This window comes from Abramis brama, assembly GCF_963993115.1.
Source record: "Abramis brama genome assembly, chromosome: 21".
Classification (NCBI taxonomy): domain Eukaryota; kingdom Metazoa; phylum Chordata; class Actinopteri; order Cypriniformes; family Leuciscidae; genus Abramis; species Abramis brama.
Genome location: NC_139983.1, coordinates 33287076 through 33314955, shown reverse-complemented (window position 1 = coordinate 33314955; position 27880 = coordinate 33287076). Strand labels below are relative to the sequence as shown.

The 27880-nt window shown below is 39.7% G+C and overlaps 2 protein-coding genes across 4 annotated transcripts in view; one reads left to right on the top strand and one right to left on the bottom strand.

The window, feature by feature from the left end:
* Nucleotides 1-1374: 1374 nt before the first annotated feature.
* Nucleotides 1375-2751, bottom strand: LOC311071599 (uncharacterized protein). Its single transcript, XM_084096004.1, has 2 exons — nucleotides 1693-2751; nucleotides 1375-1624 (listed from the first exon to the last, which is right to left on the bottom strand). Exons 1-2 carry the CDS (start codon nucleotides 2548-2550, stop codon nucleotides 1376-1378), a joined length of 1107 nt encoding a protein of 368 aa, XP_083952130.1. The 5' UTR covers nucleotides 2551-2751; the 3' UTR covers nucleotide 1375.
* Nucleotides 2752-12362: 9611 nt separating this feature from the next.
* The window catches only part of ppp1r14d (protein phosphatase 1 regulatory inhibitor subunit 14D), a 17073-nt gene continuing 1555 nt past the window's right edge, over nucleotides 12363-27880 (top strand). The window contains exons 1-5 of one of the 3 annotated variants that reach the window (XR_014603972.1): nucleotides 12696-13370; nucleotides 25295-25375; nucleotides 26422-26454; nucleotides 27502-27774; nucleotides 27856-27880. The exon at nucleotides 27856-27880 is cut by the window's right edge and continues 1555 nt beyond it. Coding sequence is in view for 1 of the 3 variants with exons in the window: in XM_084096837.1 (XP_083952963.1) it covers nucleotides 13197-13370; nucleotides 25295-25375; nucleotides 26422-26454; nucleotides 27502-27570 (357 nt within the window). In the remaining 2 variants the exon portion in view is untranslated. Of the gene's footprint in view, nucleotides 13371-25294; nucleotides 25376-26421; nucleotides 26455-27501 lie in introns of all 3 variants that reach the window. The other 2 variants (XM_084096837.1, XR_014603971.1) reach the window with 2 other exon arrangements.

Sequence of the window (27880 nt, the reverse complement as noted above, 5' to 3'; positions counted from 1 at the left end):
CGATGGTACACGCTGATGGACGATGCAGCCTGCCAGCCACGCACGCGGTGGTGTTACGGGTTCAGCGCTGGGCATGGGCTCGTCTCGCGGCGGGGGAACCGTCGGCCTGCTGACTGGTCGTGAGGTGCCTTCGAGCGGACGCCGCTCCTGGACCACCCTCCGGGGAAACGGCAACGCTCGATCCCCAGCCTCGCGGTGATGGATGGCATCCGCCAGCTCGATCGCCTCCACGAGTTCCAGAGTGTTGCAGGGGTTTCTCATTCCAACCGCTTGCCGAATTGGACGGGGGAGAGCACGGAGGAGGCGATCGACCACCACCCGTTCCGCTACCTGAGCTGCAGAGGGATTTCCTTCCATTAGCCAGTGATGCGCAATGCGGCTGAGTTCGGCGGCTTGGGCACGGGCTGGCACGCGGGACTTGAACTCCCATTCGTGAAACTGTTGGGCGGCGCAGATGGATGAGAGGCCGAGCCTCGCCAGGATTTCACGCTTGACTTCGTTATAATCTTCGGCGATCTCACGGGGAAGTGAAAAATAAGCCCGTTGGGCTTCTCCAGTGAGAAGAGGTGCCAGCGCGCGTGCCCAATCGTCCTCGGGCCATGCTTCACATCGGGCTGTGGTTTCAAAGACTTGCAGAAAAGCTTCTACATCATCATCAGCCGTCATCTTCGGCAGCAGGCGGGTGGCTTGAGCTCGAGGGTCAGGTAGCGGAACGCGCTGAGCGGCGGTGGTACGGATGGCGGTTAGTTCGAGTGGCGAGATGTTCTACAATTTGCTGCTGGCGGATGCTCACCTCCGCGAGGCGTTGTAGAACCTCCTCCATCATGGGGACCAAGCGCGCCGCTTTCCGTGTCCTGCAGTGCAAAAAGGGAAAAAAAGGAAAAAAATTAGGATTTGGGGCGGTGAACTTGCCGGTGATTCCTCACGCACTTGCCCGCATTCTCCACCACTGTCACGGGGTGAAGAATCACTCGACAAGGCAGGCTTAGTGAAAAGGCCCCGGAGGGTGGATTTATTTACAGTGATGAAATAAAAGGTGAAGGAAGACGGTGATCCGGTGAGTGATGGCTGGTGCTCCAAGTGCTCTGAAGTGTTCAATCCAAAACGAAAGTGGGTGTCCAAACGTGCTCCAAATGTGATGGGCTGTCGGTCACTCGCTGCTTTCTGAAGGGAACAGAGAGAAAGGTTAGTCCAGCAATACATTCAGCTCGAGACCAGAGTCTATCTGTCTGCTCAGCGCGTGCTGCTTTTGTGGCTGTGGGCTGATGAGGTGCAGCTGTGACCGATCAGCCCGCTGTGAGGACGTGCAGGTGTTTTGTGTTTGTTACCAGGGCGACGCTGATTCCTTTGAGGACGCTCGTCACAGTACCAACATTCAGACGAGATAAGGATGATTCTGACTTTGGTTTTGTCCACTGGCTGACTCTCGTAGTTTGTGGCAGGCTGTCACATATTTTGCTGCTGTTGTGATTGAGCTGGAGTCCTCACCCAAAATATGATTTAATTTTTCTGAATTTGGTAGTGCCATAAAATTTGGTTCTAGTTGTTGGAATCTAGTGAAATAGTCTGATCTAATGCTGTGATAGTGATCACAGTGTATCAGGAAGTGTTCTTCTGTCTCCACCTCTCCCTGAGAGCACAGTGAACACAGTCTCTGTACACACACACACACACACACACACACACACACACCTCTCCCTGAGAGCACAGTGAACACAGCCTCTGCTCTCTCGGCTGCCATCTCTGCCTGTGCCGGCCTCTCTCTACAGCCAGACTGTGGTCACTCAGCCTGTACTTGGTCAGGGCCTTTCTCATTTTATGCTCTTTCACACAGCTCAGGTATTCTGCTGGTGTATAGTCTCTTTTCAGGTGTAAATAGAGTTCCATCTTCTTTTGTGATTTAGTAGCATCTTTCCAATAGGTAATGTAATTTTGTTTTTGTAATTTAATAATTTGGTTGGGCCAGATAGTGCAGTGCTGGTCTGGCTGTAGTTTCAGCATGAGCTGTGAGAGTGCGCTCCGGTGCCGGTTCTGCTCCTGACACCGCAGGGCCTCAGCCTGGTATGAGCTCGGGTCACTGCGCTTCAGGTGCTGGTAGAACTTCACAGCTCTTTTTTGGATAGTGATCAGCAGGGGGTATTGTCCTAATTCAGCTCTGCACGAGTTGTTTGGTGTCGCTCTGTTTACTTTTAGGATGCTTTTACAAATTTGGGTTTGCAGAGTTTCGATTTCCTCTTTTTCCCATTTTGAGAAATCTTGGGTTTTCAGAGGTCCCCATATCTCGCTGCCATACAGAGCAATGGGTTCAATTATTGCTTTTAGGATTTTTAGCCAGGTTTGAATTGGAATTTCATGCCGAATAGTGTTTTTAATCATGTAGAAGACTCTCATTGCTTTTGCTTTCAGTTCATTCACAGCCAGATTAAAGTTCCCTGTTGAACTCAGCCTTAGTCCCAGATATGTGTATTCGTGGGTGTGTTGGAGGACTTGGTTTCCTGCTTTGAAGACATATTTATTTTCCCTACACCTGGATCTATTTTGAAAAATCATTATTTTTGTTTTAGCTAAGTTAATTTTGAGAGCCCACGTTAGACTGAATGTCTCTACGACGTCGAGGAGCTGTTGTAGTCTCTCTCTCACACTCACTCTCTCTCACACACACTCACTCTCTCTCACCCTCGCTCTCTCTCTCTCACACACACACACACACACACACTCTCTCTCTCTCTCTCTCACTCTCTCTCACTCTCTCTCTCACACACTCACTCACTCTCACACACACTCACTCTCTCACACACACACACACACACACACACACACACTCACTCTCACACACACACACTCACTCACTCTCCCTCACACACACACACACACACACACACACACAGTTTTTGTGTACAGATCTCGGAGCCTAGGCTGCCTACAGTGACGCGTTTTTTTGACGGCCTGCTTATGGGGCGGCAGCTAGCGGATCGTTAGGAAAGATTAGATGAATGTGATCATTTATGTTTGGGTCTTTTTTGGGCCTGAAACCACTGATACAACCTTTAATGGCTACTTTAGCTATTATTACATTAGCTAACTACCAACTAACCAGATAACATTAACAAATTGACAAGCACTTACAGGGCAGAATGGCTCTTCAGATGACGGACGAAATTGGAGGTTGTCGTCTGGCTGTCCGCGATGTTAATGTTGCATGTCTTGCAAAGCGCTGTTCGACTTTTGCCATCTTGTGAATAATTCTTGAGGCCGAAAGCGATGACCCTCGGTACCCCTCCGGCTGACATGTTGATGTGATATCTGATCTAAGTGGGCGTGGTGTGCGTAAGGTACGAGAGGGCATGACTGATGATAGTGTTGTGATCCAGTCATGACAGCGCTATTCTCAGCCTGCGTTCCAGCTGGGTAATCAACTTTATTTTTTTAAATAATTTATATATTTTATATTCAAACTGAAAACATGATGTGATTAACACTCAAGTCATTCAAGTCATCGTGTCTCAAGTCAAGTCCCGAGTCTTTAACTTCCAAGTCCGAGTCAAGTCTCAAGTATTTTATTTTTTGTCAAGTCAAGTCACACGTCATAAAAATAGCGACTCGAGTCGACTCGAGTCCAAGTCACCAAGTCACAAGTCCCCATGTCTGCTCTCTTCTCATACTATCTAGAACGTGTTTTAGCGGTCGTGAAGAAATCGCTTATTCAAAATAAGTACCTACTCAAAAGAGTTTGTGATTTTGGACAAAGCCCTTTTGTCTAATGCTGTTTCATGCCTACTTTATAGGGAAGTAGGGTAGTTTTTCTTCTGGAAACAAACTTAACAAACTGTTATCTCTGTAAAGCTGCTTTGAAACGATCTGTATTATAAAAAGCGCAATATAAATAAATGTGAATTGACTAGGGAGAGCGGGGCATAACACTTTTTGACTTTCTCGGTTTGTGTAAATTCACTTGGGGTCCAGAGTATTTATTTTTTCCCACAATAATTTCCCACGTCTAGTACAATTATGTGGTTTTGTTTCATGAATACAGTGTTTACTTTTTTCTTGAATGGAGGTGAAATATGACAACATGCCCCATAGGTGCGGTTCATTGTAACATGACCATATGACAGATTCAAATGTTATCTGATCTAATAAAAAAAATACAAGAACAACTAAAATATTTTGTCAATAAAATCAAAATTTTCATATAAAATAATGCCATTTTTGAAAAATTAAAAATAAAGTCATTTTTGAGTTTGACAACAAACACACTGCAAAACACAGCTATACAGCATAGTTCAAAACATAATAATAATTAATAATTTCTGAACATTGACTCTTAGTCTACATTCCTTTTTCTCATGGTTTCTCAATAGAATTCATAAAAGTATAGAATAGAATATCACAGTTCTAATAGGGGCTCATTGTAACGCAGTGTGACAACATGCCCCGCCTGCACATGTGGTTTAAACCCTGCTCGTGTCTTCTGCTGGTTAGATCAGCTTTAAAGATCTATCTCAACTGTTAAATAACAGATTGGAGATTAAAATTCTATCAGACTAGTCCAATTTTAAATAAACACACACAAAAAAAAAACAGAAATGAAAAGTAAGTACATTTACATTTGCTATATGGTTAAATAAATGTTCAGTGATATCTTACAAAGATTTTTAAATTTTGGCGCAATTTTTTTCTCTAGGCCTATATAGTGTTGTTATGGCATCAAGTAAATACACTAAGTTTCGTCATGCTGGCATGTGTGGAAGTGTTTAAAATAAGTGTGTTACATCTAGCCCCGTGTTAGTTTGTGTCCCACTCACTCCTATGGGATTTTAGACCCAGCCCTTTTGTCTAATACTGTTTTATGGCAACTATATAGTAGGGAATGCGATTTCGGACGCAACCATTCTTTTGCCCACGTTCCTATAAGGGTGTGACATCACGTGAAATATGTTAAAATGAGTGCTGTCAAATCGATTAATCGCGATTAATCACATTTAACATAAAAGTTTGGAAATATATATGTGTGTGTGTATATATTTTATATTTACAAACTTGTATGTTAGATGCAATTAATAGATCTGACAGCACTAATGTGACACTGAATCAGTAGCAGAAGTTCACATCAGCTCTGCTCTGTGTGGAGGTATTGTTCTGTTTCAGGGATGTTGTCTGACTCAACCTTAAAGGGAAAGGTTATCCTCTATGTTTTGTCTAAGAATTGTTTAAGAACACGAACAGTTTTCAGGAGGAATCAACAGCCACCAGATGAGAAGTGCCCTCGCTGGATTTATGACTCACTTATGATTGTTGCTTATGAATGAGAATAGATATTGTCTTGAAATAACCACTTTTGCGTAAAAAAACAAACACCATTGTTTTATGTGTCCTAATTTAGTTCGAGGCTGAATCCTCTTAAAGGGGTGTTTGATTATGATTTGACTTTTCTAACTTTAGTTAGTGTGTAATGTTGCTGTTTGAGCATAAACAACATCTGCAAAGTTACAACGCTCAAAGTTCAGAGCAAAGGGAGATATTTGCTTTTAAAGAAATCATTTTTTAAGGACTACAACAAACGGCTGGTAGAGACTACATGACATTCCTCCCAGGTTAGTGAGATCACTAACCCTAGAATTTACATAAACCCCGCCCCCGGAACACGGTTTATAGATTATCAAGACAGAATATGCTAATCAATGACTAGAAGATAACTACACATCAGCTTCATAAATTCATCAACTAACCATTCAGAAATGTCCTGTTGCTTCTACATGTTGTCACTTCTTCTTGAGTCTCTCCTTTATTGTCTGAATCCGGTTTGAATATAAAAGGCTAAAAGTTTTTGAAATTTTCAGTGCATGTGTGTGTGAGTGCAAGCTACTGAAGCTCCGCCCCCTGTGCCGGGAGCAGCAGCTCATTTGCATTTAAAGGAACAGACACAAAACGGTGCGTTTTTGCTCACCCTCAAAAAGTGACAATTTTAACATGCTATATAAAAATATCTGTGGGGTATTTTGAGCTAAAACTTCACACACACACTCTGGGGACATCAGAGATTTATTTTACATCTTGTGAAAAGGGCATTATACCACCCCTTCAGGGACGTGCACAGGAATTTTGAGGGGCAGTTGCTCTGACCCCCCCCCCCCCCCCAAAAAAAAAGGGCTATATGAAGGACTGAGAATTACAGGGTCTTTATTAAAATATATATACGCAAAGAAGTAAAACACTGAAATACAGCACTCAATCACCTTAACTACTACTAATAACACAGATTTGATCAATAATAATGCCACTGACGATTCTGATTATCGATCCGATTCTTTAACGATTCTTCTTGATAGTACTGTGTGGAAAAATGCAGTCATATGCTTTTTAAAAAAAACAAGTGGTTTTATTTATTTTAAAGCTTAAGCTTGAGTAAGCAAACTGTACTTTTTATGTAATTTATGTAATAAATATAACCTTATTGTAAAGTGTTACTGATTAGTTATACACCGATTCAGACGTCTCCTGAGTTCACTGTTGGAAAGAGCAGTTGTTTTAACCATTCATTAAAATGAATCGGTTCAAAGGAGTCATTAGTTCGCGAATTGGACGTGTCATGCGCGCTGTGTGATTATCCCAGCAGTTAGGACATGGACATCCAAGATTTGTGTCAACACAGAAAACATTTCATCACTGGATAGTTTTTTTCGTTTAATTAAAGTGTTGTTTTATGTCAGCTGAATGTCCGGAACGCTTTTCAGAGAAGATAAGGCAACTTATTTAGCACAATTCACACCCAGCGGTAATTCAGGAGAGAAAAAAAATCTCAGAATGCTCCACATGAAACTTTTGGTCTTCCGACGTTTTACCGCCGTATCGATTTATTTTGATTAATATGTGCGAGGGAGAGAGAGCAACACAGCGCCTAGTTTGGAGACGGTCTTGTTTACACTTTCGCCTGGCTCCGAAGAAAGAGAGAGCGCGCGCGCAATCGGGTCTCTCTCTCTCTCGCTCTCTCTCTCTCTCTCTCTCTCTGCTCGTTCTTTCAGTTAAACATGCGCTGTCACAAGCGCGGCAGTTCATCTACATTACTCACCGATCAAATAAGACTTTGGCGGGACAAAAATTCACTTTGGCGGGCGCTAAAACAAGTTCAATGCAGGAAAATTCATGCGTGAATTTAACTGAGTAGTACATGACTATGCACTCGCACAAATGCGACCACAGAAAATTTTTAACTCGCACATTCTCAAAAAATGGTAGCAGTCTGGAACCCTGATGATGATTGTTCGTTTGTTATACATCACAAACTCACCTTTTCCGTCAACGTTGAGTCTCACCCGACAACCGCGATAATCTCCTTCTAGGGCCGCTCATGCAGGCTCAGCTCAGGTGCCGGTCGCGTGCAGCGCTGCAGCCACATAAACAGAGTTTGCCCTTCCCCTACTGACTTTCACTTTCGGTGCCCGAATGGAATTGAATGAGGCTTTGCGATTTATTTTATCTAGGCCTACGTGAAATTCTGCATCCATTGTACTTTTTATTTATTTATTTATTTCCCCCTCGGAAGGGCAACGTGAGTCGAGAAGGGCATATGGGCAGTTGCCCGGGCAACCTGAGCAACCCCCCTGTGCACGTCCCTGCACCCCTTTAATCATTTTCTAAAGCCTTTGGAAATGTGAAGAACTCTTGTCTTCAGAAAACTAAATGAACTTCAAATTTGACCCCTGGTCTTCACTGAAGATATTAGTCTCTCAGTGTTTTGTTGTTGTTTTTAAGTGTATTTGTTCATTCCTGTAGCTCAAACAGTAGAGCTGAGCATGGTGCCAAGGTCATGAGTTCGACTCCCAGAGAATGCATGAACTGACAAAATGTACACCTTGAATGCAATGTAAGTCACTTTAGATAAAAGTGCATAAAATGTGAAATGTGTTCAAAGCCAAAGCTCATGTAACCTAAGGCTCTACACACTACACACACTAGATGGCAGTCACACACAAAGCTCCTGAATATGGTCTTCAGCGTTCTCTGTGGGAGTGTTTAAGACAACAATGTTGAGCTTTGATAACACAGCCAACACTCGTTGACTCAATGCTGGACGGATGCCATGAAGAGACAAAGAGATACACACACATTCACACATACCAGATCAACCTCAGCCTTCTTATGTAAGCACTGAAATACACTGTGAGGAGGGTGACCATGCATTTACATCATTGATATACTGTAACTCTTTTAAGCACATTGTGCATTGAAGGAGAGACCCATATTAATGAGTCTTTTCATTTGGACAAGCAACCTCTCAAAACACCTTAGCAACTGCATAACAACGCACTATTAACCACTCAGAACCCAGATGCAACTACATAGCAATGCCCTGGCAACCATCCACAAGACCCTGGCAACTGCATGGCAACACACTATTAGGTCAAGACAAGTCACCTTTATTTATATAGCGATTTATACAATGAATACAGATTGTTTTCAAAGCATCTTTACAGTGACAACAGGAAAATTATGGTATGCCTTTCGGTTGTTGTTCAGCTGAAGTCAGTTCAGTGTTGATTCAGTTCCGTTGTAAAGATCACTGCAGAACACACATGCAGCTGCATAGCAACGCCCTAGCAACAATCCACAACACCCTAGCAACTGAATGGCAACACACTACTGACCTGCAGAACGCGCATGCAAATGCATAGCAACGCCCTGACAACCATCCACAACACCCAAGTAACTGAATGACAACACACTATTAAACCACAATATACATATGCAACTGCATAGGAACACCCTGGCGACAATCCACAACACCCAAAAAACTGCATGGCAATACACTATTAACCCACAAAATATATATGCAACTGCATAGCAACGCCCTGACAACCATCCACAACACCCTAGAAACTGAATGTTAACACACAATTGATCTTCAGAACACACATGCAACTGCATAGCAACGCCCTGGCAACCATCCACAACACCCAAGCAACTGAATGACAACACACTATTAAACCACAATATACATATACAACAGCATAGCAACACCCTGGCAACAATCCAAAACATCCTAGCAACTGAATGACAACACACTATGTAACCCGCAAAATACATATGCAACTGCATAGCAACACCCTGGCAACAATCCAAAACACCCCAGCAACTGAATGACAACACTATTAAACCACAAAATACATATGCAACTGCAACTGCATAGGAACACCCTGGCAACCATCCATAACACCCTAACAACTGAATGACAACACACTATTAAACCACAATATACATATACAACTGCATAGCAACAACCTGGCAACAATCCAAAACACCCCAGCAACTGAATGACAACACTATTAAACCACAATATACAAATGCAACTGCATAGCAATGCCCTGGCAACCATCCACAACACCCAAGCAACTGAATGACAACACACTATTAAACCACAATATACATATACAACAGCATAGCAACACCCTGGCAACAATCCAAAACACCCTAGCAACTGAATGACAACACACTATGTAACCCGCAAAATACATATGCAACTGCATAGCAACACCCTGGCAACAATCCAAAACACCCCAGCAACTGAATGACAACACTATTAAACCACAAAATACATATGCAACTTCATAGGAACACCCTGGCAACCATCCATAACACCCTAGCAACTGAATGACAACACACTATTAAACCACAATATACATATACAACTGCATAGCAACACCCTGGCAACAATCCAAAACACCCCAGCAACTGAATGATAACACTATTAAACCACAATATACATATGCAACTGCATAGCAACGCCCTGGCATCCATCCAAAACACCTTGGCAACTGAATGACAACACACTATGTAACCCGCAAAATACATATGCAACTGCATAGCAACACCCTGGCAACAATCCAAAACACCCCAGCAACTGAATGACAACACTATTAAACCACAAAATACATATGCAACTTCATAGGAACATCCTGGCAACCATCCATAACACCCTAGCAACTGAATGACAACACACTATTAAACCACAATATACATATGCAACTGCATAGCAACACCCTGGCAACAATCCAAAACACCCCAGCAACTGAATGACAACACTATTAAACCACAATATACATATGCAACTGCATAGGAACACCCTGGCAACCATCCACAACACTGAGCATGGACAAGCACCACATTTTCTTGTTGTATTTCCTTTTTTTTTTTTTTTCTTGAAAGCAGAGTGTTTTAGGGAATGTGCGCCCTGTTTGGCCCTATTTGTGAGTCTTGGCCTGGATGAATGAATTTGTTGGCTGTGAAAGATGAGCTGCCGTGTTGCTTAATAATTCAGAGTTTGTAACAGACGGCACATCGTCAGGAGAAGCAGCGAAGCTGCACTTGATTGATATGCCATGACAAAACAAAAGGGAAAAGAGGCAGTCATTGTTTTTATCGAAATCGGATCTTTGGAATAGCCGAAGCTCGCCTTTTGTCCGGCCCGGTGTACACTTTGACATGGGAATACACCCCAGAAGTCTGTTTGGACAGCTTGAAGCAATGCATGATGCGCTGTGGGAATCATAAATGTGTTTCTCGCATATCAAGTTTTGCTCTGTCCAAACCACTACAGACTGTTGCATTGCTGCGTCTCCTCCTCATTCATCATTCATCAAGGTGCGCCCACTTAGTTCCAGGCCTTATCAGTCACACGCCTGATAATGGCAGCTATAAAAGACATGGTTGATTTCAAATGCATGTTTGGAGGCTTTCTGACAGGTGAACATATAGATAATCTGCGCTGGTAGACACAAGTGACTGCGCAGTGTAACCGAGGCCAGAAGAGCTGTGTGGGTAAACCTCACTCCCGTCAACTTAAAATTTGTTTAACTTTTGAAAACTGTGTCTCTAGACCGTCTCACATTTTTAACAGCAAAAACGCGTGCTGTGTGAACCGGCCCTGGATCCATCAGGGGCTCTCCCAAAGAAAAACAAACACAGAGACCGTTAACTACACTCTCAATGCACAATTTCTGACATCTGCAGCTCCACAGTTATCTGTTGATATGAGATTTATCCTTTTATCATTGTAATATCCTGGAAATACTGTATGCAACCTGCCTTCACATCAATTCATCAATCAAAAGTGTTTCATCAGCCTTACGGGAAAATGATCTCAGTAGAGGTAAATGGAAACTTTATGATCTGGCAAGCAACTCTAAGTGACAACTGACATATCAGCTGGTAAGAGAGGAACATTTTTACATATATGGCTCTTTGCTGATCCCCATTTAATCAAAATGGGGCAACGTCACATCCATTACCCTCCATTTCCTTCTGGCACAGGATCTCACAGGATAAGCTCCATTACCTCTGATAATGGAGCAAAGTGTACGAGCAAAAGAAGTGTGCTCCGAAATTATATATGCATATACACAAACAAATTCCTCAGAAATCTCCCAGAACACCCATGGAATTGCATAGCAACACCCTGCCAAAACACTCAGAACACCCTGGCGACAGCTTAGCAACCCCCTAGCAACCACCAAAACACCCTCAAAACAGCTTAGCAACCCCCTAGCGGTCACCCAGAACACCCTAGAAATCACACAGCAACACACTAACACTCAGAATATCATAGCAACCACATAGCAACACCCTGACAACCATTCAGAACACCGTAGCAACAGAACAGCTTAGCAACCTCTAGCAACCACCCATAACTCTCTAGAAATCAACCATTCAGAATTGAGTTTTGCACTGACAAACACATCTTGTGTTTTCTTTAAAAATTAGCAAAGTGATTGTTTTTATTTATTTATTTGAAAATGTATTTATTTTCTAAAATGTATTTATTTATTTATTACAGCTTAGCAACCCCCTAGCAACCACTCAGAACACCCAAGCAACAGCTTAGCAACACTCTAAGCACCGGGAACTCCCTATAAACCATATAGCAACACACTAACATCCACTCAGAATATCTTAGCAACCTCTTATCAATATCAACCACCCAGAACACAAATTGTGACGGTGAGTTTACACTGGCAAACAGAACTCACATTTTCATAAAAAATATATATTAAAAGCATACAGTTAGTAAAATAAAGGGTGCAACCTATTTATTTATACATTTTAAAATGAAAAAAAATAAAAAACATTTTTTGGTGCATCTGCTAAATGAATAAATATAAATTATTTTTTTTCGTAATAATCCCATTACATATGAATTACAGTAATAACAACAAGTGCTTTAAAACAAGTGTTTTGACCTCTGACACTGATCTTGCATGTTATCAGTCCTGAGTTGAACTATGTTCCTCCTTAACACACACATGAACACACAACAACAACACGTCTTCATTTCAGGCCTATAAAAGCAGTAGACAGTGAGTGCAGGAGGGGTGGAGCGAGAGAGAGAGAGAGAGAGAGAGGGAGAGAGAGAGGTAGGGGAGGGAGTGAGAGAGAGAGAGAGAGAGAGCGAGAGAGGTAGGGGAGTGAGTGAGAAAGAGAGAGAGAGAGGTAGGGGAGGGAGTGAGAGAGATAGAGAGAGATGGAGAGAGAGAGTGAGAGAGGTAGGGGAGGGAGTGAGAGAGAGAGATAGAGAGAGGTAGGGGAGGGAGTGAGAGAGAGAGGGAGGGAGTGAGAGAGAGAGAGAGAGGGAGGGGAGGGAGTGAGTGAGAGAGATGGGAGGAGAGAGAGAGGGAGAGAGAGAGAGAGAGAGGTAGGGGAGGGAGTGAGTGAGAGAGAGAGATAGGGAGAGAGAGAGAGAGAGGCAGTGTTAGTAGAGCTCAGACAGAAGACAGGAGCTAAAGGAGGCTGTTGGACAGAAACAACACGATCATGAGTCAGAAACACACTGCAGTATAGAGAGTCAGAGGAGCAAACGACAGCAGGACTCTGACTGAAGGACCCTGTGTTTGAGTCAGATAGACAGACAGACAGAGAGAGATAGAGAGAAAGAGAGAGAGAGAAAGAGAGAGAGAGAGAGAGAGAGAGAGAGAGAGGGAGAGAGAGAGACAGACAGAGAGAGAGAGAGACAGACAGAGAGAGAGACAGACAGAGAGAGAGAGAGACAGACAGAGAGAGAGACAGAGAGAGAGACAGACAGAGAGAGAGACAGACAGAGAGAGAGACAGATAGACAGACAGACAGAGAGAGAGAGAGAGAGACAGATAGAGAGAGAGACCGTCGCCTCTTGGACTTCTCCCCGTCCGTGTGAGGTTGTGGCAGGCATGGCGTCGGAGCCGGGCACCCAGTCCAGAGTGATGTTTCAGACCAAAGAGGAGGAGCCTGCCCAACGCAAACTGGGCAAACTAACGGTCAAATACAACCGCAAAGACCTCCAGAGGCGACTGGACATCGAGGAGTGGATCGACGGGCAGCTGCACCTGCTGTACGACTGCGAGGTAAGACAGATCCAGAGAGACAGCATTACAGCACGTTCCCTGTGATCAGACTCAAGTTAATAATGCACCAAAACATCCAGCAAGACGGTGATGATTCTCCTTAAACAGATTTAAATGAGTCAATAGTTGTCATCCTGTGAAATGAATGTGAAGAGCATCTCGGATAATTTGATGAGAGGTGTTTGAGCTCATAGTGAGATCTCTGACTTTGGTATTTTGATACATTGTTCTGAAACTCACACATGGGGTCTTTTCTCAGGAGAAACATCTGAGACTTCAGTAAATATCTCTATTTAATCTCATGGCTGTTTAGGAGGAACAATTGAGAGAAGTTTTCCGAGAGGAAATACAGGGTAACACCAAAGTATGTTTTATCAGTTTGATTTTTGAGAGATATTGAGTATTATTTGTCATCAGTAGGAACATTGTTATCATTTATAATTATTCTATGAAGTGCAAATGCAGTTTACTGTTTAAAGCGTTAGAAATTAATTTTACATGTACATTTATACATTTAGCAGATGCTTTAATTCAAAGCGCCTTAAAAACGTGTAACATCACAAGCACAAGTTTTGCTTTATAGGTTCACTGGATCTATACGAGCAGGTCTGAATGACTCAGTGCACTTACATGAACCACCGTTTAAATATGTGACATGATGTCGATTACAACAGAAAACAATTTTGAACCCTTCCTCAGTTTGTAAAAACAAGCAAAAGTCATAATGCACTTACAATGGACATCTATAAGGTGAAAGACTGATAAATGTATAAATATGACAAGACATATATATATCCGAGCGGGATTTGAACCGATATCTCTAGTGCCAATCGCCAGCGTACCTCTTGAGATCAGGGGAGTGAGGTTTACACTCTCCCCACTAAACCTCACTCCCATCCGGGTCACGGCACCAAATATAACCTCTCCGTTCGGGATTTGAACCAGCGTATCTGGCATAGGAGGGGGGTGCACTAACAAGGACGTTAAAGGCTGGAGTCTATAGTGCCAATCGCCAGCCCTGAGGACAAGGGAGTGAGGTTTACATTCACCCCCCTAAACCTAAACTCAGTCTCATCCGGGTCACAGCACCAAATATAACCTCTCCGGGTCCTACTCACCCTCCTCAGAGCGGGATTCAAACCAGCGTCTCCGGCATAGGAGGAGTGAGGTTTCAGGATATCAGGGGAGTGAAGTTTACACTCTCTCCCCTTAACCTCACTCACATCCGGGTCACGGCACCAAATATAACCTCTCAGTTCCTACTCGCCTCTCTCTGTGCGGGACTTCAGCCAGTGTCTCCGGCAAAGGAGTGGTGAGGTTTCTGGAGATCAGGGGAGTGAGGTTTACCCACACAGCTCTTACTAGCTTACCTCCGTTACACTCTCCCCCCTTAACCTCACTCCCATCCGGGTCACGGCACCAAATATAACCTCACAGTTCCTAGTACTCTCCTCTCTTTGTACGGGATTCAAACCGGCGTCTCCGGCATGGGAGGTGGGTGCACTAACAAGGGCGCTAAAGACAGCAGTCTCTAGTCTCTACTATGTCAATAATATGTATAAGACTACTAAAAAGGGTACTGTCTACATAGAGTAAACTTCAGGAACTATCATCCTAAACATAAAAAAGACTAGACACTTTTTAATTTATGACAACCTTATAAAAAAAAAAAATTACAAAAAAATTATTTCCTTTTCCTTTAATCCTCCCTTATCGGGCTTATGCTACTCTGAACAATGCCTGAACTTTGTATTTTGAGCACTTCTTGCATTTTTTTTGCCTCTTCACGATGACTTGCCTATTTTAGTCCTAAATTGTAAGTCGCTTTGGACAAAAGCATCTGCTAAATGACTAAATGTAAATGTCATTTACATACAAGTGCCTCACAGACCTTCCAAGCGCATTCCTGGTTGTTTAACAAACTGAGGGGCGATTGAAAACGACAGCATGTCACAGACTCAAAGATGCCGCTCATGTTGCACTGAACCCAGAACATTACTTAAAGCACACAGAGATCAGACTCTAATCAGTATCTCCACTGACGTCATGATTCGCTGGTGATGACGAGTTATGAACATCTGCGAACGCGCAACATCTGCCACGTTACATCAGAGAGTGTGTATCCGTGCTGTGCATCCTGTCACCATGGAAACAGGACTCCGGTTGGTTGAGCTGGAGGCAGAGCAGCATTGATGAGATGCGTGTGATCATGATGTGACAGTGACATTTACTTGAATGCGCTGAGGACACGGTGACATTAGAGGAGAAGGTGATGATAGGCTATTTGAACAGATCAAGCTGTTTTTTTCCCAGCATTCCTCTCACATGTGCCGAATATAACCCTGCAGCCAAATATAACCACTGTCAGGCGATCTAATGCCGATCTCGGCACAGACACGCAACAAACACCTGAATTCTGCAATCATTTACCAAACCTGTGGCAGTTTTTGCATGCACTCTGATGGTTGCGGTTGGATTGTTAAGGCACGTTCTCATTAAGAATGATACCAATGCATGATAAAGCTCTGTTTATTCTAAGTGCACTGCAGTTTTGGCATCTGCTGTTATAAATGCTCAAGCTCTTTAAAGCACGGATTCTGATTGGCTGTCAATGTCAAACTATCGTTCCTCAGCTGGAAATTCTGAATGTGCAAACTGAGATTCCTGGTCAGATAAACACACCTTTGTCTAATAATAGAAATAACAGGAGAAAAGTAGGACTCATTTATATCATGCATTTGGCAGATGCTTTTATCCAAAGTGAATTGCATTGCATTCAAGGTACACGTGATCAGTTCATGCATTCCCTGGGAATCGAACCCATGCCCTAGTATCTGAGCTACAGGAATAACACTCTTCCTGGAGTAATGGAGGTGTTTTACTCAATGCACTGGAGAGGGTTTGAACCTAAAGCCTTTCACTTACCATCACTAGTCAACACCACCCTGATAACATGACAATCTGCACCATGTGCTTTTGTGATATGATATCTTGCACATGACAGCAGGCCGTACACTGGGGTAAAGCTTTCTTACATGATACCAGAAAAACACATTGCTCAAGCAATAGAGCATGATGCTAGTATGGGAATGCATGAACTGAACAAAATATATAGATTGAATGCAATGTAAGTCAAATGCATAAATGTAAATGTATCAAGGAATTATTGCTGATTCCTCATTGCTTCAGTAACAAAAATTGGTTAGAATTAAACCAGAATTCAGTACCAGAAACGCAGCATTTTTTCCCTTATGAGAGTATATTTCTTATGTAATCGCACTGTTTGTCTTGCAATTGCATCAAATACCTCAAATAAACCAATTAATTCAAATAAATTTCCAATATGAACAATTATGTCTGAAATGAAAACATAAACATATAGAAATAGCTGTAAATAAAGCACAAGATATCAGTCACTGCTATAATATATGTAAAAAACGTCACTGTGTTTGATTGTTCGGCTCTCTGCTGTTTAATATCACTGTAGATTTTAATAATAAATTATTATTGAGAGTTGATCACATTCAGTGTTTAATTACTTTTTCATCAACATCCACTGCATGTTAGTTCCATCCCAGAACGTCCTGTCAAGGTTCTCTCAAAGTTATGAACAAACATTCTTCCAGTAACATTAATATAATGTTCGTTCGACATTATCTGGTCTTTAATAATGTTCTCAAAACGGCAGCAAAAAGTATTCATAAATCATTCATGGAAAGTTTTTTTTGTCTAGTTTGACATTTGTCTAACTTTTTTTTTTTTAAATGTTGCTACTTGTTTCAGAAGTTCAGAGAACCTTCAAAAGTAACATTCTCATAATGTTTCCAAAATGATAAAACGGAATGTTCGTACAAAAGCCTCTAAAATATTCAAAAACCAGGCCGGTTAAATGATCACAGAAAAACCTTTTCACTCCTCGTTCACATCGAACAACACTGACCTCTGAAAGAGCGAGGTCACTAAACGCATCACCAGACAGAACTAGAATAAGATGAGAATAAATCAAATGTTAGATAACAGATTAAAAGAACAGAGGAAATGATTTCAGCTGCTGCCACATTATAAATATGCGGGTCGCTGGTGTCACTCGCCGGTCCTGGTTAATGTCTGACCCGGTTACTATTAAACTCAAGGACATGTGGGACATGCAAGCATTCAGCGCTGGAGATCTTTCAGCATGGTGTGTGTGTGTGTATGAGTCAGAGAAAGTGTTGAGTTTAGTGGCAGATGTCCAGCATCTCTTCAGTGTGTGTGTGTGTGTGTGTGAGAGAAAATGTTGAGTTTAGTGGCAGATGTCCAGCATCTCTTCAGTGTGTGTTTACTCTACTGTAGCCGTCAGATGACACACTGACTGATTGCTGACAAACACACGTACAGAAACACTGGGTTTTATCTTTATTTTCTGGGGATTTAAATGGAGTGCGCTTTGAGGGGGGGAACGTCTGCTGTGTCCCAAATACATGATAAAGCAGCTCTGTCTTATTGACTCTGTTGTTTTCGCTTGCAAATTGCTGTTCACAGGCTTGCAACGCTTTTGGCTTTATTTATGCGCACAAAACGTGCCAAAAGTGTAAAAGCGCAGAAAAATGGAAGTCAGAGGAATACAGATCATATTTATTTTGCGTTAGCATGAAGCTGCAGTTTCACAATACATGCATTACACTTACGAATAACAGTAAAATGCTGCAAATATTTTTTTCTTACACTTGAAAGGCGATTTATACCTTTACAAATCTTCTCTTGCGCATGCAAATTTTATTTACGCATGCAATCTTATGTACACTTTCACAAATCTTACCCTGCGCATGCGATTCTTTATGGCATCATATTACCTTCATACAGCTCCATTTAAAAAGCACACTTTCATGTTTTCTGTGCATCTCACTGATATAATGCATCTACACTGCAGATGGTCAATAGGTTCAAAAATTAACTAACAATATCATCATACTGCCCCGTTGATTGATTACAATGAGAATTGCAAATAAAAAATTGTAATGCACATTTTTTGTATGCAAATGATGCATAATCTAATTAAATATGCACTAATATGCATACATTTCTAGAGCTGAAATCTGAACATTGCATAAAGCCAGGATCAAAATTCTTGTTGACATATAAAGGTTTTTCTGGATTTCTCTTTTCATCACTATAAATCAGAAAATACTGTCAACATACAGAGTCCAGGGGATTCATTGGGTCACAAATTCATTGTCACCATGTTTTTAGGAATATGAACAAACCTTTACAATATAGATATAATTAAAACTGTAAAGTTTAAGTGGAGATTTCTGACTCAAACTCACTACCTGTAAAGATTTGTATTGTAATAGAAATCTACAGACACAAATAGATAAAATAAACGCTATGTGTTCTTTCCACTATTCTGAAACAATACAATCTGAAAAGTTTGACCAGTGCATGGAAAAACAATTGGCTATCTTGCCTATCATTAATAAATGTATAGTGGATCATTATATCAGATCAGTGTATTTGCATTAAGGCAGCAGATGATGTTGTGCACAGTTTTATAAAGAGCTTGAGAATGAAAGGTTCAGCTGGCTGTGGTTTGGGAGTGGCGGTGCGTTTGTCCATGTTTTGGTGATGATGGTGAATATTTCATGGCCCGGAGGAAGGGTTTCACTTTGAAGGTTCTCTGACGCTTCCGTGTGGAAGCCTGTAACTCCGCCCACTGTGTCAACCGCTGCATTATTCATGAGCATCTCAAATTTATGCATGAACTCACTGGAGTCTGCAGTTACTCTGCCCAACCTTGACCATAAATCACGTTTTGGGGTTTTAGTAACATGATATAGCTGAGTATTAGTATGAGTTTGAAGAAACTATTTCAAAAGACGCATGAGAGGTTGCCAGGGGGTTGCTAGGTGAAAAGACGCAGGATAAATGAAACTTTATTATTTTTCAGAACACAAAAGGAGAAATGTAAAAGTTGCATGGAATTATTTTATGATGCACTTGCATTAAAGCATTAAGAACTATTTACTGGCATTATGTGGACAAGCACAAACATGATTTCTGCCACTTGTGTTCTGAGAATATTCATGAAATGAACTATGCCTTTAATACTTAGTGCTATAGGTTTGATCTTATCATTATTAGCACCCGAGTAGCAAAGCTAATTGAAGTAACTATGATAATTTGGCAGATAATATGATTACCACACTGTAAAAAATTATATGATCCATAAGTCATGGCAACACATGTTTTAATCCATTATTTGAACTCATCAAAATAATGTAACCACTCTGAACTTTATTAGATTTTTTTCAACTAGATAATATGTTAAAAAAAGAAATAAGGTAAAGGTACACCGTGGCCCTCTAGCTGCATTTAGCGGAAGAACATTGTTTTTGGTTGTGCTTCGGCTCTGCGTGACTGCGGATGAATATGATCTTCACAATAGATCCTGCTTTACAGTGAACTCTGTTAGAGAAATACATATGACAGTTTATCTGTTCAATAAACACTTCATCTCCTGTTGAGTGATAAAAACAACATAATCTCTGTCGCTTTTACAACATTTAGAATCCCTCAGTTCTCCATCTCCTAAAGCTGATGTTGACTCTTGTTTTATTACGAGCTCTGTCTCTCTCTCTTCTCTCCAGCAGACTCTCTTTTCAGCGTTTGTTTAAAACTGGTGATAATCCAGAAGTTCGTGATTTAACAAGCTAAATGTCAACCTTTCTCGCTCGCTGTAATAACCCCTGCAACACACACACACACACACACACTCACGCACATTCACACGAGAGTGACGTATGCACGCAATCCCGCGAAAACCATCCCTTCAGGTTATAAAATAAACACTAATGATAGGCTTATCATAGTAAATCAGGGTAAGACAAAATCACATTTTGGAAAAAGGATTGATGATATTGACTCATTTAAATGTTTTTAATTTTGAACCAAATTTTTATTTTTTTTGTACATGGTCGTGTATCTTTTTTTACAGTCTATGATTTGTACTCGCATTCTCCGGGATCAAAGATCCAGCAGTGTTTCAGGAGAATATTTCCACATTATGTGAAGGTGGTTTGTAGTGTTTATTTGTGTCCCTCGTGTTTTGATGCTCTGAGCGGCAGGAAACCCGGGAAGGAAGATCAGATTAAGGATCCACATTAGGGAATCAGCTGCTCCACATCCCGGGAAATCTCGTTAAAAACACAACAAACATGCTAACGCTAGCAGAGAGCAAACACTCCCTCCTTCCCTGTGACTTTAGAGGAATAATCCTTTGTGTTGATCCAAACCTGCAGGAATGTCAGAATGTTCACGCTGCTCTTTTCTATATAATGAAAGCGGACAGAGATCAGGAGCTGTAAAGACAAAATTACCATAAAATTCACGAGGCTAAACGTGGAAAAACAAAAGTCATACTGCTTAGAATAACATGGGGTTGAGTTAATGAAGACCGAATGCTATTTCACTATTATTTACCATTAAATATATTTAAATAGCTTTTTTATTTTCATGTTTCATTTTAATTTTATCAAGTCTAATAATATTTCTATTTATCTTCAGTTTATTTTTATTTCAAGTTTAGTTTTAGATATAGTAGGCTACTTAAACATTTTATTTCAATTAGTTGTCAATGCAACATTACTTTTGTTTTTAAGTTTCAGCTTTATTATTAAATGTATTAATGTATGTATTCGTATATTGAAAGATTTTTTTGGTTTAAGTTTCAGTAATCTGCTTTTATCGTTTTATTAGTTTTTAAAAAAAAATTTTTTTTATATTTTTCTTAAAAGTTTTAGTCATTTTAGTACTTCAACTTATTTTATTTCAATTAGTTGTAAAGATATTTTTTTCATTTAAGTTTGTTATTTTTATTTATTTATTTCAGCTGTTTAAGATGTATTCATATTTTAAATGTCTTTAGTTTAAGTATGACATTTGTGCTTTATCATTTTTTACAAAATACTTCTATTTTGCTTTAACTCATGTTTACTTCAGTTTTAGTTCTTCAGCTTAATTTATTTAAATTAGTTGTAAATATTACTATTTTGTTTAAGTTTTTTAAGTTTCATTTTATTAAATGCGCTTTTAGTATTAGTCATTTGTGCTTTTGTCATGTTTGTTCATCTATTGAAAATATTTCTATTTAGCTTTAATTTTTTTCTATTTTAGTTTGTCATTTTAATATTTCAACTTATTTTATTTTTGTTAGTTGCCAATGCAACATTTCAAATTTTCATTTAAATGCTTCAAGTTTTTCATATATATATATATATATATATAGCCTATATATATAGCCTATATATATATATATATATATATATATATATATATATATATACATATATATATACATATATATATATATATATATACATATATATATATATATATATATATATATATATTTTTTTTTTTTTCAGCTTTAATTCAATTAATTAATTTAGATAGTTTTAGATTTAGTCAACAATAACAACACTGACCTCTGGTCATTCAGAATGTCTGTTCAGTTTATTGCCAATATAAACAACATGTTATGCAACTACAGTGTGTTTAATAGTGCCATACAGTAGGCTAATAGTCATGCAGTGTGTTATAAACTATGTTTATGATTGAATAAATTACATGAGTAATGTCACGGGTGTAAACGTATCCCGATATAAACAGCAGGTCATTAGCGCCCTGCTAACACAGCAGTTCCTGTAAAGTTGCTGTAATGTTGATGTGTGCAGCGGCTGGTAATGCGTGTCACTCTCGGGGTCGTCGTTGCAGTGGCGGAACTAGAGTTTTATACATGGGGTGGCCACTGCTACTTGCGGGGTACACAGTACACACACACACACACACGCACACACACACACACACACACACAGACAGACAGACAGTGGAAAAGCTTATGGAAGGAATTGGGTCACTCTGTTTGTGTCTATAAGTGTTGAACATCTTTCTAATTATAATTATTTAATTTATAATTATTTGTTCATTTTTTGGTGAACTATCCTTTTAATCTGGCAAAATCTTCTCAACTTAAATTCCTGAATTTGGTATGTGATTGACTGCCTGTGTCCAGTAGATGCTCTGAGCTGTTGCTGGTCCTGAAGTCTGACCACACTGACTCTGACTAGCCAGTGGTGGTGCAAGGGCTGGGGTCTGTTTGCATCTGATCTGCCTGTTAGTCCAGTCATTTTAAGCCAAAATGGGGGTCAACCTTGAACAAATTGCAACAGAAGCAAACTCAACTGATTTTGTATCCTCAATATGTCCTAAGTAAGGAAAAACAAGTCCCGAAGAATCCCATTAGGGGAAAGTTTCGAAAAAGACCCAAATATAGCCTATTCATACGCCTATTCATTCTTTCTCTCACATGAATAGGGTAAAAATTGTAACCTTTAGATATCACCATGAAAATTACTGAGTTGATTACTTACATCAAGACAAACAAAAAATGTATTACAAGTTTTTTTTTAATTGTTTGTTAACATGGACAAATGGTGCATAATCTAATTATGTATGTGCTAATTTGCATAAATACCACAACAGATCTAAACATTGGGTCTAGCCAGGTGAAAATATCTTGTTGAATCTTGTTGACATATAACTGTAAAATACTTAATGTTAAGGTCTGAATGGAACCCATTTAGGCTACTCATGAACATTAATACATAGAGGCAGGAAGAAGTACTTTAGAAACCAGCCTTTATTAATTATTAAGAGATTGGGTTTGAGGCTGGGTCTGTGGGACTGTTTCTGGGGGACGAGTCTGAGGGAAGGGACAAGGGTAAGGAGAATGCAGAAGACAAAAGGTAGGTAAAATAAAAAGTGAACCCCCAGAAACAGTTTTCAAAACTTTCCCCTAATGGGATTCTTCTGGACTTTTTTTCCTTACTCAGGACATATTGAGGATACAAAATTATTTGAGTTTGCTTCTGTTGCAATTTGTTCAACCTTTTTTCATAAAATGACTGGATTATGTTTGTGCTTATTAAAAATATTTTTATCTTAACTCTTTCCAGTATAAAAAAAAGAGGTGTTTTTGTTAATTTTCACAATTTCATGGCACCCCAGAATATTTTGTTGCATGAATATCTGAACATACCAAAAGAACGAACAGTGCTTTAAAAAAAAAAAAAAAAATCTGTTTTATTCTAGCTTCGTGCGTCTTTTTTATAAAAAAAAAAATCGCATTTTTATCAAAGACTACATCTAGATCAGATTTAATGATGATCAAAACACAGTAACGTTAGATCGAGTCCATCAACACCCTACACCCATAAAGCTTCACAGTCCTATCGCATTATGATATCGCTTGTTTCTGCTCTTCTTTGCCTGCGTTTTGATCTCCTATCCTCACATTAGCTAGAACATTTGTATACTGTAACGTACACACGGTAAGGTAGCCTACTGTATGCGTGTATTAGGCCGAATGTATTCGGAGCAAACCCCCCTGATGCTAAACCTTAAAAACTTACTTCAAATATGATGTTTTCTTATTCAGTGAAGTTCGGTATCTTGCAACTCTGCTCGTCCGTTTGAAAACTGCGCGCGCGCCGCGCTGCCGGCGAACGTAATTTTTATTTTATTTTATTTTTTTAAATCAGCATCAGCAACTGCCAGTAGCAAATAAAATTTTGGGGTGGCACTGGACATCCCTGACATGCGATTGGCCACCCCGGGTGCCACCCCAAAATTTTATTTGCTACTGGCAGTTGCTGATGCTGATTTAAAAAAATAAAATAAAATAAAAATTCCCATCTGGCTCCGCCACTGCGTCGTTGCTCTTCTCTCTCTGATCTGAGATGCTTTTAAAAGTGGATCCATTAAAGACTCCAGCAGAGATGTGATGCAACAAACACTCTGATCTTAAATCTCACAGCACAATCTCACTGCTCAAGTGTGAGATGGTAAAGCATAATGAATCACATTAAATCATTTATATGAACATGGTGGATTATCTGTAATCTAGCCGTAAGCGTTAATGAAATTTAATGCCCATGAGAGCCTAAACTCTTTCTCATAATCAGATATTCTTATAGATTATAATAGCGTGACTTACATCAGTTGGACACAGTAAAACTGAGCTCATGTGTGGTTTGTATAGATTGATGAGATCTGCAGTATCTCTGGACCAGTCACTTTCATAATTAAAGGATTAGTTCACTTCAGAATGAAAATTTCCTGATAATTTACTTACCCACACGTTATCCAAGATGTGCATGTGTTTCTTTCTTCAGTCGAAAAGAAATGCAGATTTTTGAGGAAAACATTACAGGATGTTTCTCCATATAGTGACTTCAAAGGGGTCCAATGGGTTGAAGGTCCAGATGTGAGTTTCAGTGCAGCTTCAATGTCTCTTCATGATCCCAGCCGTCCCAGTCTTATCTAGACAAACCATCAGTCATTTTCTAAAAAATAAACATTTATATACTTTTAACCACAAATGCACGTCTTGCACTAGCTGTGATGCGACACACGTTATGTAATCACGAAAAGTCACGCGGGACGTAGGCGGAAGAACCGACCCAGTGTTTACAAAGCGAACGTGCAAAGTCAAACACCATTTATAAAATAAATAAAATGTAAAACAACGATGTCGGACGATTTTGAAGTTGGAGGAGAAAATAAGATGGAGTTTTTCGCCCTACTCTACATTTCTGGTACAGGGAACCTGCGTGACCTTTCAACGTGACGATTACGTAATGGCCGGTGCAAGACGAGCATTTGTGGTTAAAAAGTATATAAATTTTAATTTTGTTTAGAAAATGGCCGATGGTTGGCTATACAACTCTTATTCCTCGGCTGGGATCGTTTGGACTGTTGGACCCCATTGAAGTCACTATGGAGAAAAATCCTGGATTTTGAAGTGAACTAATCCTTTAATAACTCATTTGTTTTTGCCATTTAAAAAGCAGATGATGCAATAATGAGCGTTGTCTGTCTGTGTGCAGGAGGAAGAGATTCCCGAGCTGGAGATCGACATTGATGAACTTCTGGAGCTGACGGATGAAGAGCAGAGATCTAGACTGCATGTATGTTCAGATTCACCTTCAGAATAAAGCTTCTTTACTGGCATCGATGCTCCCATGAACACCTCTGGTGCTCTTCGCGTGTCGGACAAAAATTACCGAAATTATTTTTTTATTTCAATGAAATTAATGTACTATATTTCAGTTCGATTTTGTTTTTTATTTAATATTTTGTATTTTTAGGGGATTTTATGGTAGTAAATTATATTTACGCTATATTTATAACCCATTTATTCACTTTTTGAGCATAGCCCTGAAAATTACATTTACAACTTAAACAGTCTTAAAAATCTTGAATGCTTTAGAGCAACAGACTTCAGTTTGATCTCTTTTCAAAGACAACACTTGGCAGATTATTGCTGAAGTGAAAAAAAGTTTTAAAAAGTGAACTTAATTTTTTTTAACGAATTTTGGCGAATTACGAAATTTTCTGAATTTTACGTTTAGGCCTATTGTTTTTAAATATATATTTTCAAAACATATTTTACTCTAAAGCTGAGAGAAAATCAAAGCTTGATATCTCAAAAAATGAGCATTCAGTCAGATTTTGTTTGGCTGCAGTATCAAAAGTTTCCCATTCATTTCCAATGCACTCATTTTTGACGTGAGGAGCACAAGTGTGACTTTTTTTTTAGGACCATTTAACCTGTTAAAATATTTTTGTGTGTGTGTGTGTTCACATAGAAAGTGTCAAAACCTTTCGTTTCGTACCATTCCGATGAAGAAAAAAATTATTACAAAAAACAAAAATCTGAAGAGCACCACAGACTCTTTCCATTCCACAGAAGATTCTTTATAGTGAAAAAAAAATTTTTTTTAAATGTTCTTTTAAAAACTGTTCATTGAAAGGTTATTTGGGTTCTTCTACGGCACTGCTGTGAAAAGCCACTTTTGGAAGCTTTAGTTTTGAGAGTGTAGCAGAAAACAAATAACCATTGCATGGAAAGATTGCAAATGACAGGAGAAGCCAGTGCTTGCAAAAGTGCATCAATATGCATCCATGACTTCACATGTGAACCGATATTGTTCCTGCTCTTCTGTTTTAACAGGAGCTTTTGCAGGAATGTGGAAAGCCAAAAGAGGTAAGACCAACTCTTACAAACAGCTTTCTTATGCACTTCCACTTATTAACCAATTATTCATGCTTTATTTCTGTAGTGCTTTACATGAGAAGCAGCTTCACAGTGATAAACATTATTAATGTTGCATTTAAGTTCTTTAATTATGGAACAAATACTATTTAAAGACGATAGTAGCATTATTCAGCTCTATTCAGTTTTGGAAGCCACATAAGAAAAAAAATCATGCTTTGGTAAATCTTAATTATGACATAAAAAGTCAAAATGATGACATACTAAGTCATAAGAGATAAAGCAGAAATTATGACTTTCTATGGTATAATGACATAATTTCAACTTTTTATCTCATAATTTCAACTTTTTATGTCATAAATATGACTTAGTGTCCTTAATTTTGACTTTTTTAAAAAAAAATTTACTTGTCAAATAAGATGTTATGTGATATGTAAATATATGTGTCATAATTGTGACTTTTTGTCTCATAATTTAAATTTTGTCTCATAATTATGACTTAGTATGTCATAACTGTGACTGTCTCATAATGTTTACTTGTCATAATTTTGCCTTTTTAGGTCACAATTTCAACTTTAGCTCAAAGTTTCGACTTGTGTCAAATATTACTTAGTATGTCATAATTTTGCCTTATTGTCTCATAATTTCAACTTAATCTGATAAATATGATTTAGTATGTCATAATTGTGACTTTTATCTCATAATTAAAAAAAATTATGTCATAGGTATGACTTAGTATGTCATAATTTTCACTTTTCATCTCATAAATATGACTTTGTATGACATCATTTGGATTTATTATGTCCTAATCTAAACTTTTCATCTCATAATTATGATTTACCAAAGCATGATTTTTTTTTTTCAGAAATGGAAATTAGATAGCAATTTAATATTGTTCAATATAGATAAAAATTCCCGATAAAATCAGATTAGCAGAAAAATAAAGTAAAACTGCAACTGTAATATCTGTTGATAGACTGTAAGTTACATGACCACAGATGGTTTTAACTTTAAAACGTAATGGTTTTAACTCCACAGGACTTTATCAATGGGCTGCTCTATCGGATGAAGGGACTTCGTAAGATGTCAGGATCTCTGAAGAAATAGTATTAGGTCAAAGTCTGGATTTTTCCTGATGAAGTGAAACGCCCCGCCCTCGACACCCCTGGCTCCGCCCTCAACACCCCAGCTCTGCCCTCAATACCCCCGGTCCACCCTCAACAGCCCCGGCTCCACCCTCGAGGCCCAGGCTCTGCCCTCAACAGCCCAGGCTCCACCCTCGAGGCCCAGGCTCTGCCCTCAACAGCCCAGGCTCCACCCTCGAGACCCAGGCTCCGCCCTCAACAGCACAGGCTCCACCCTCGAGGCCCAGGCTCCACTCTCGAGGCCCAGGCTCTGCCCTCAACACCCCCAGCTC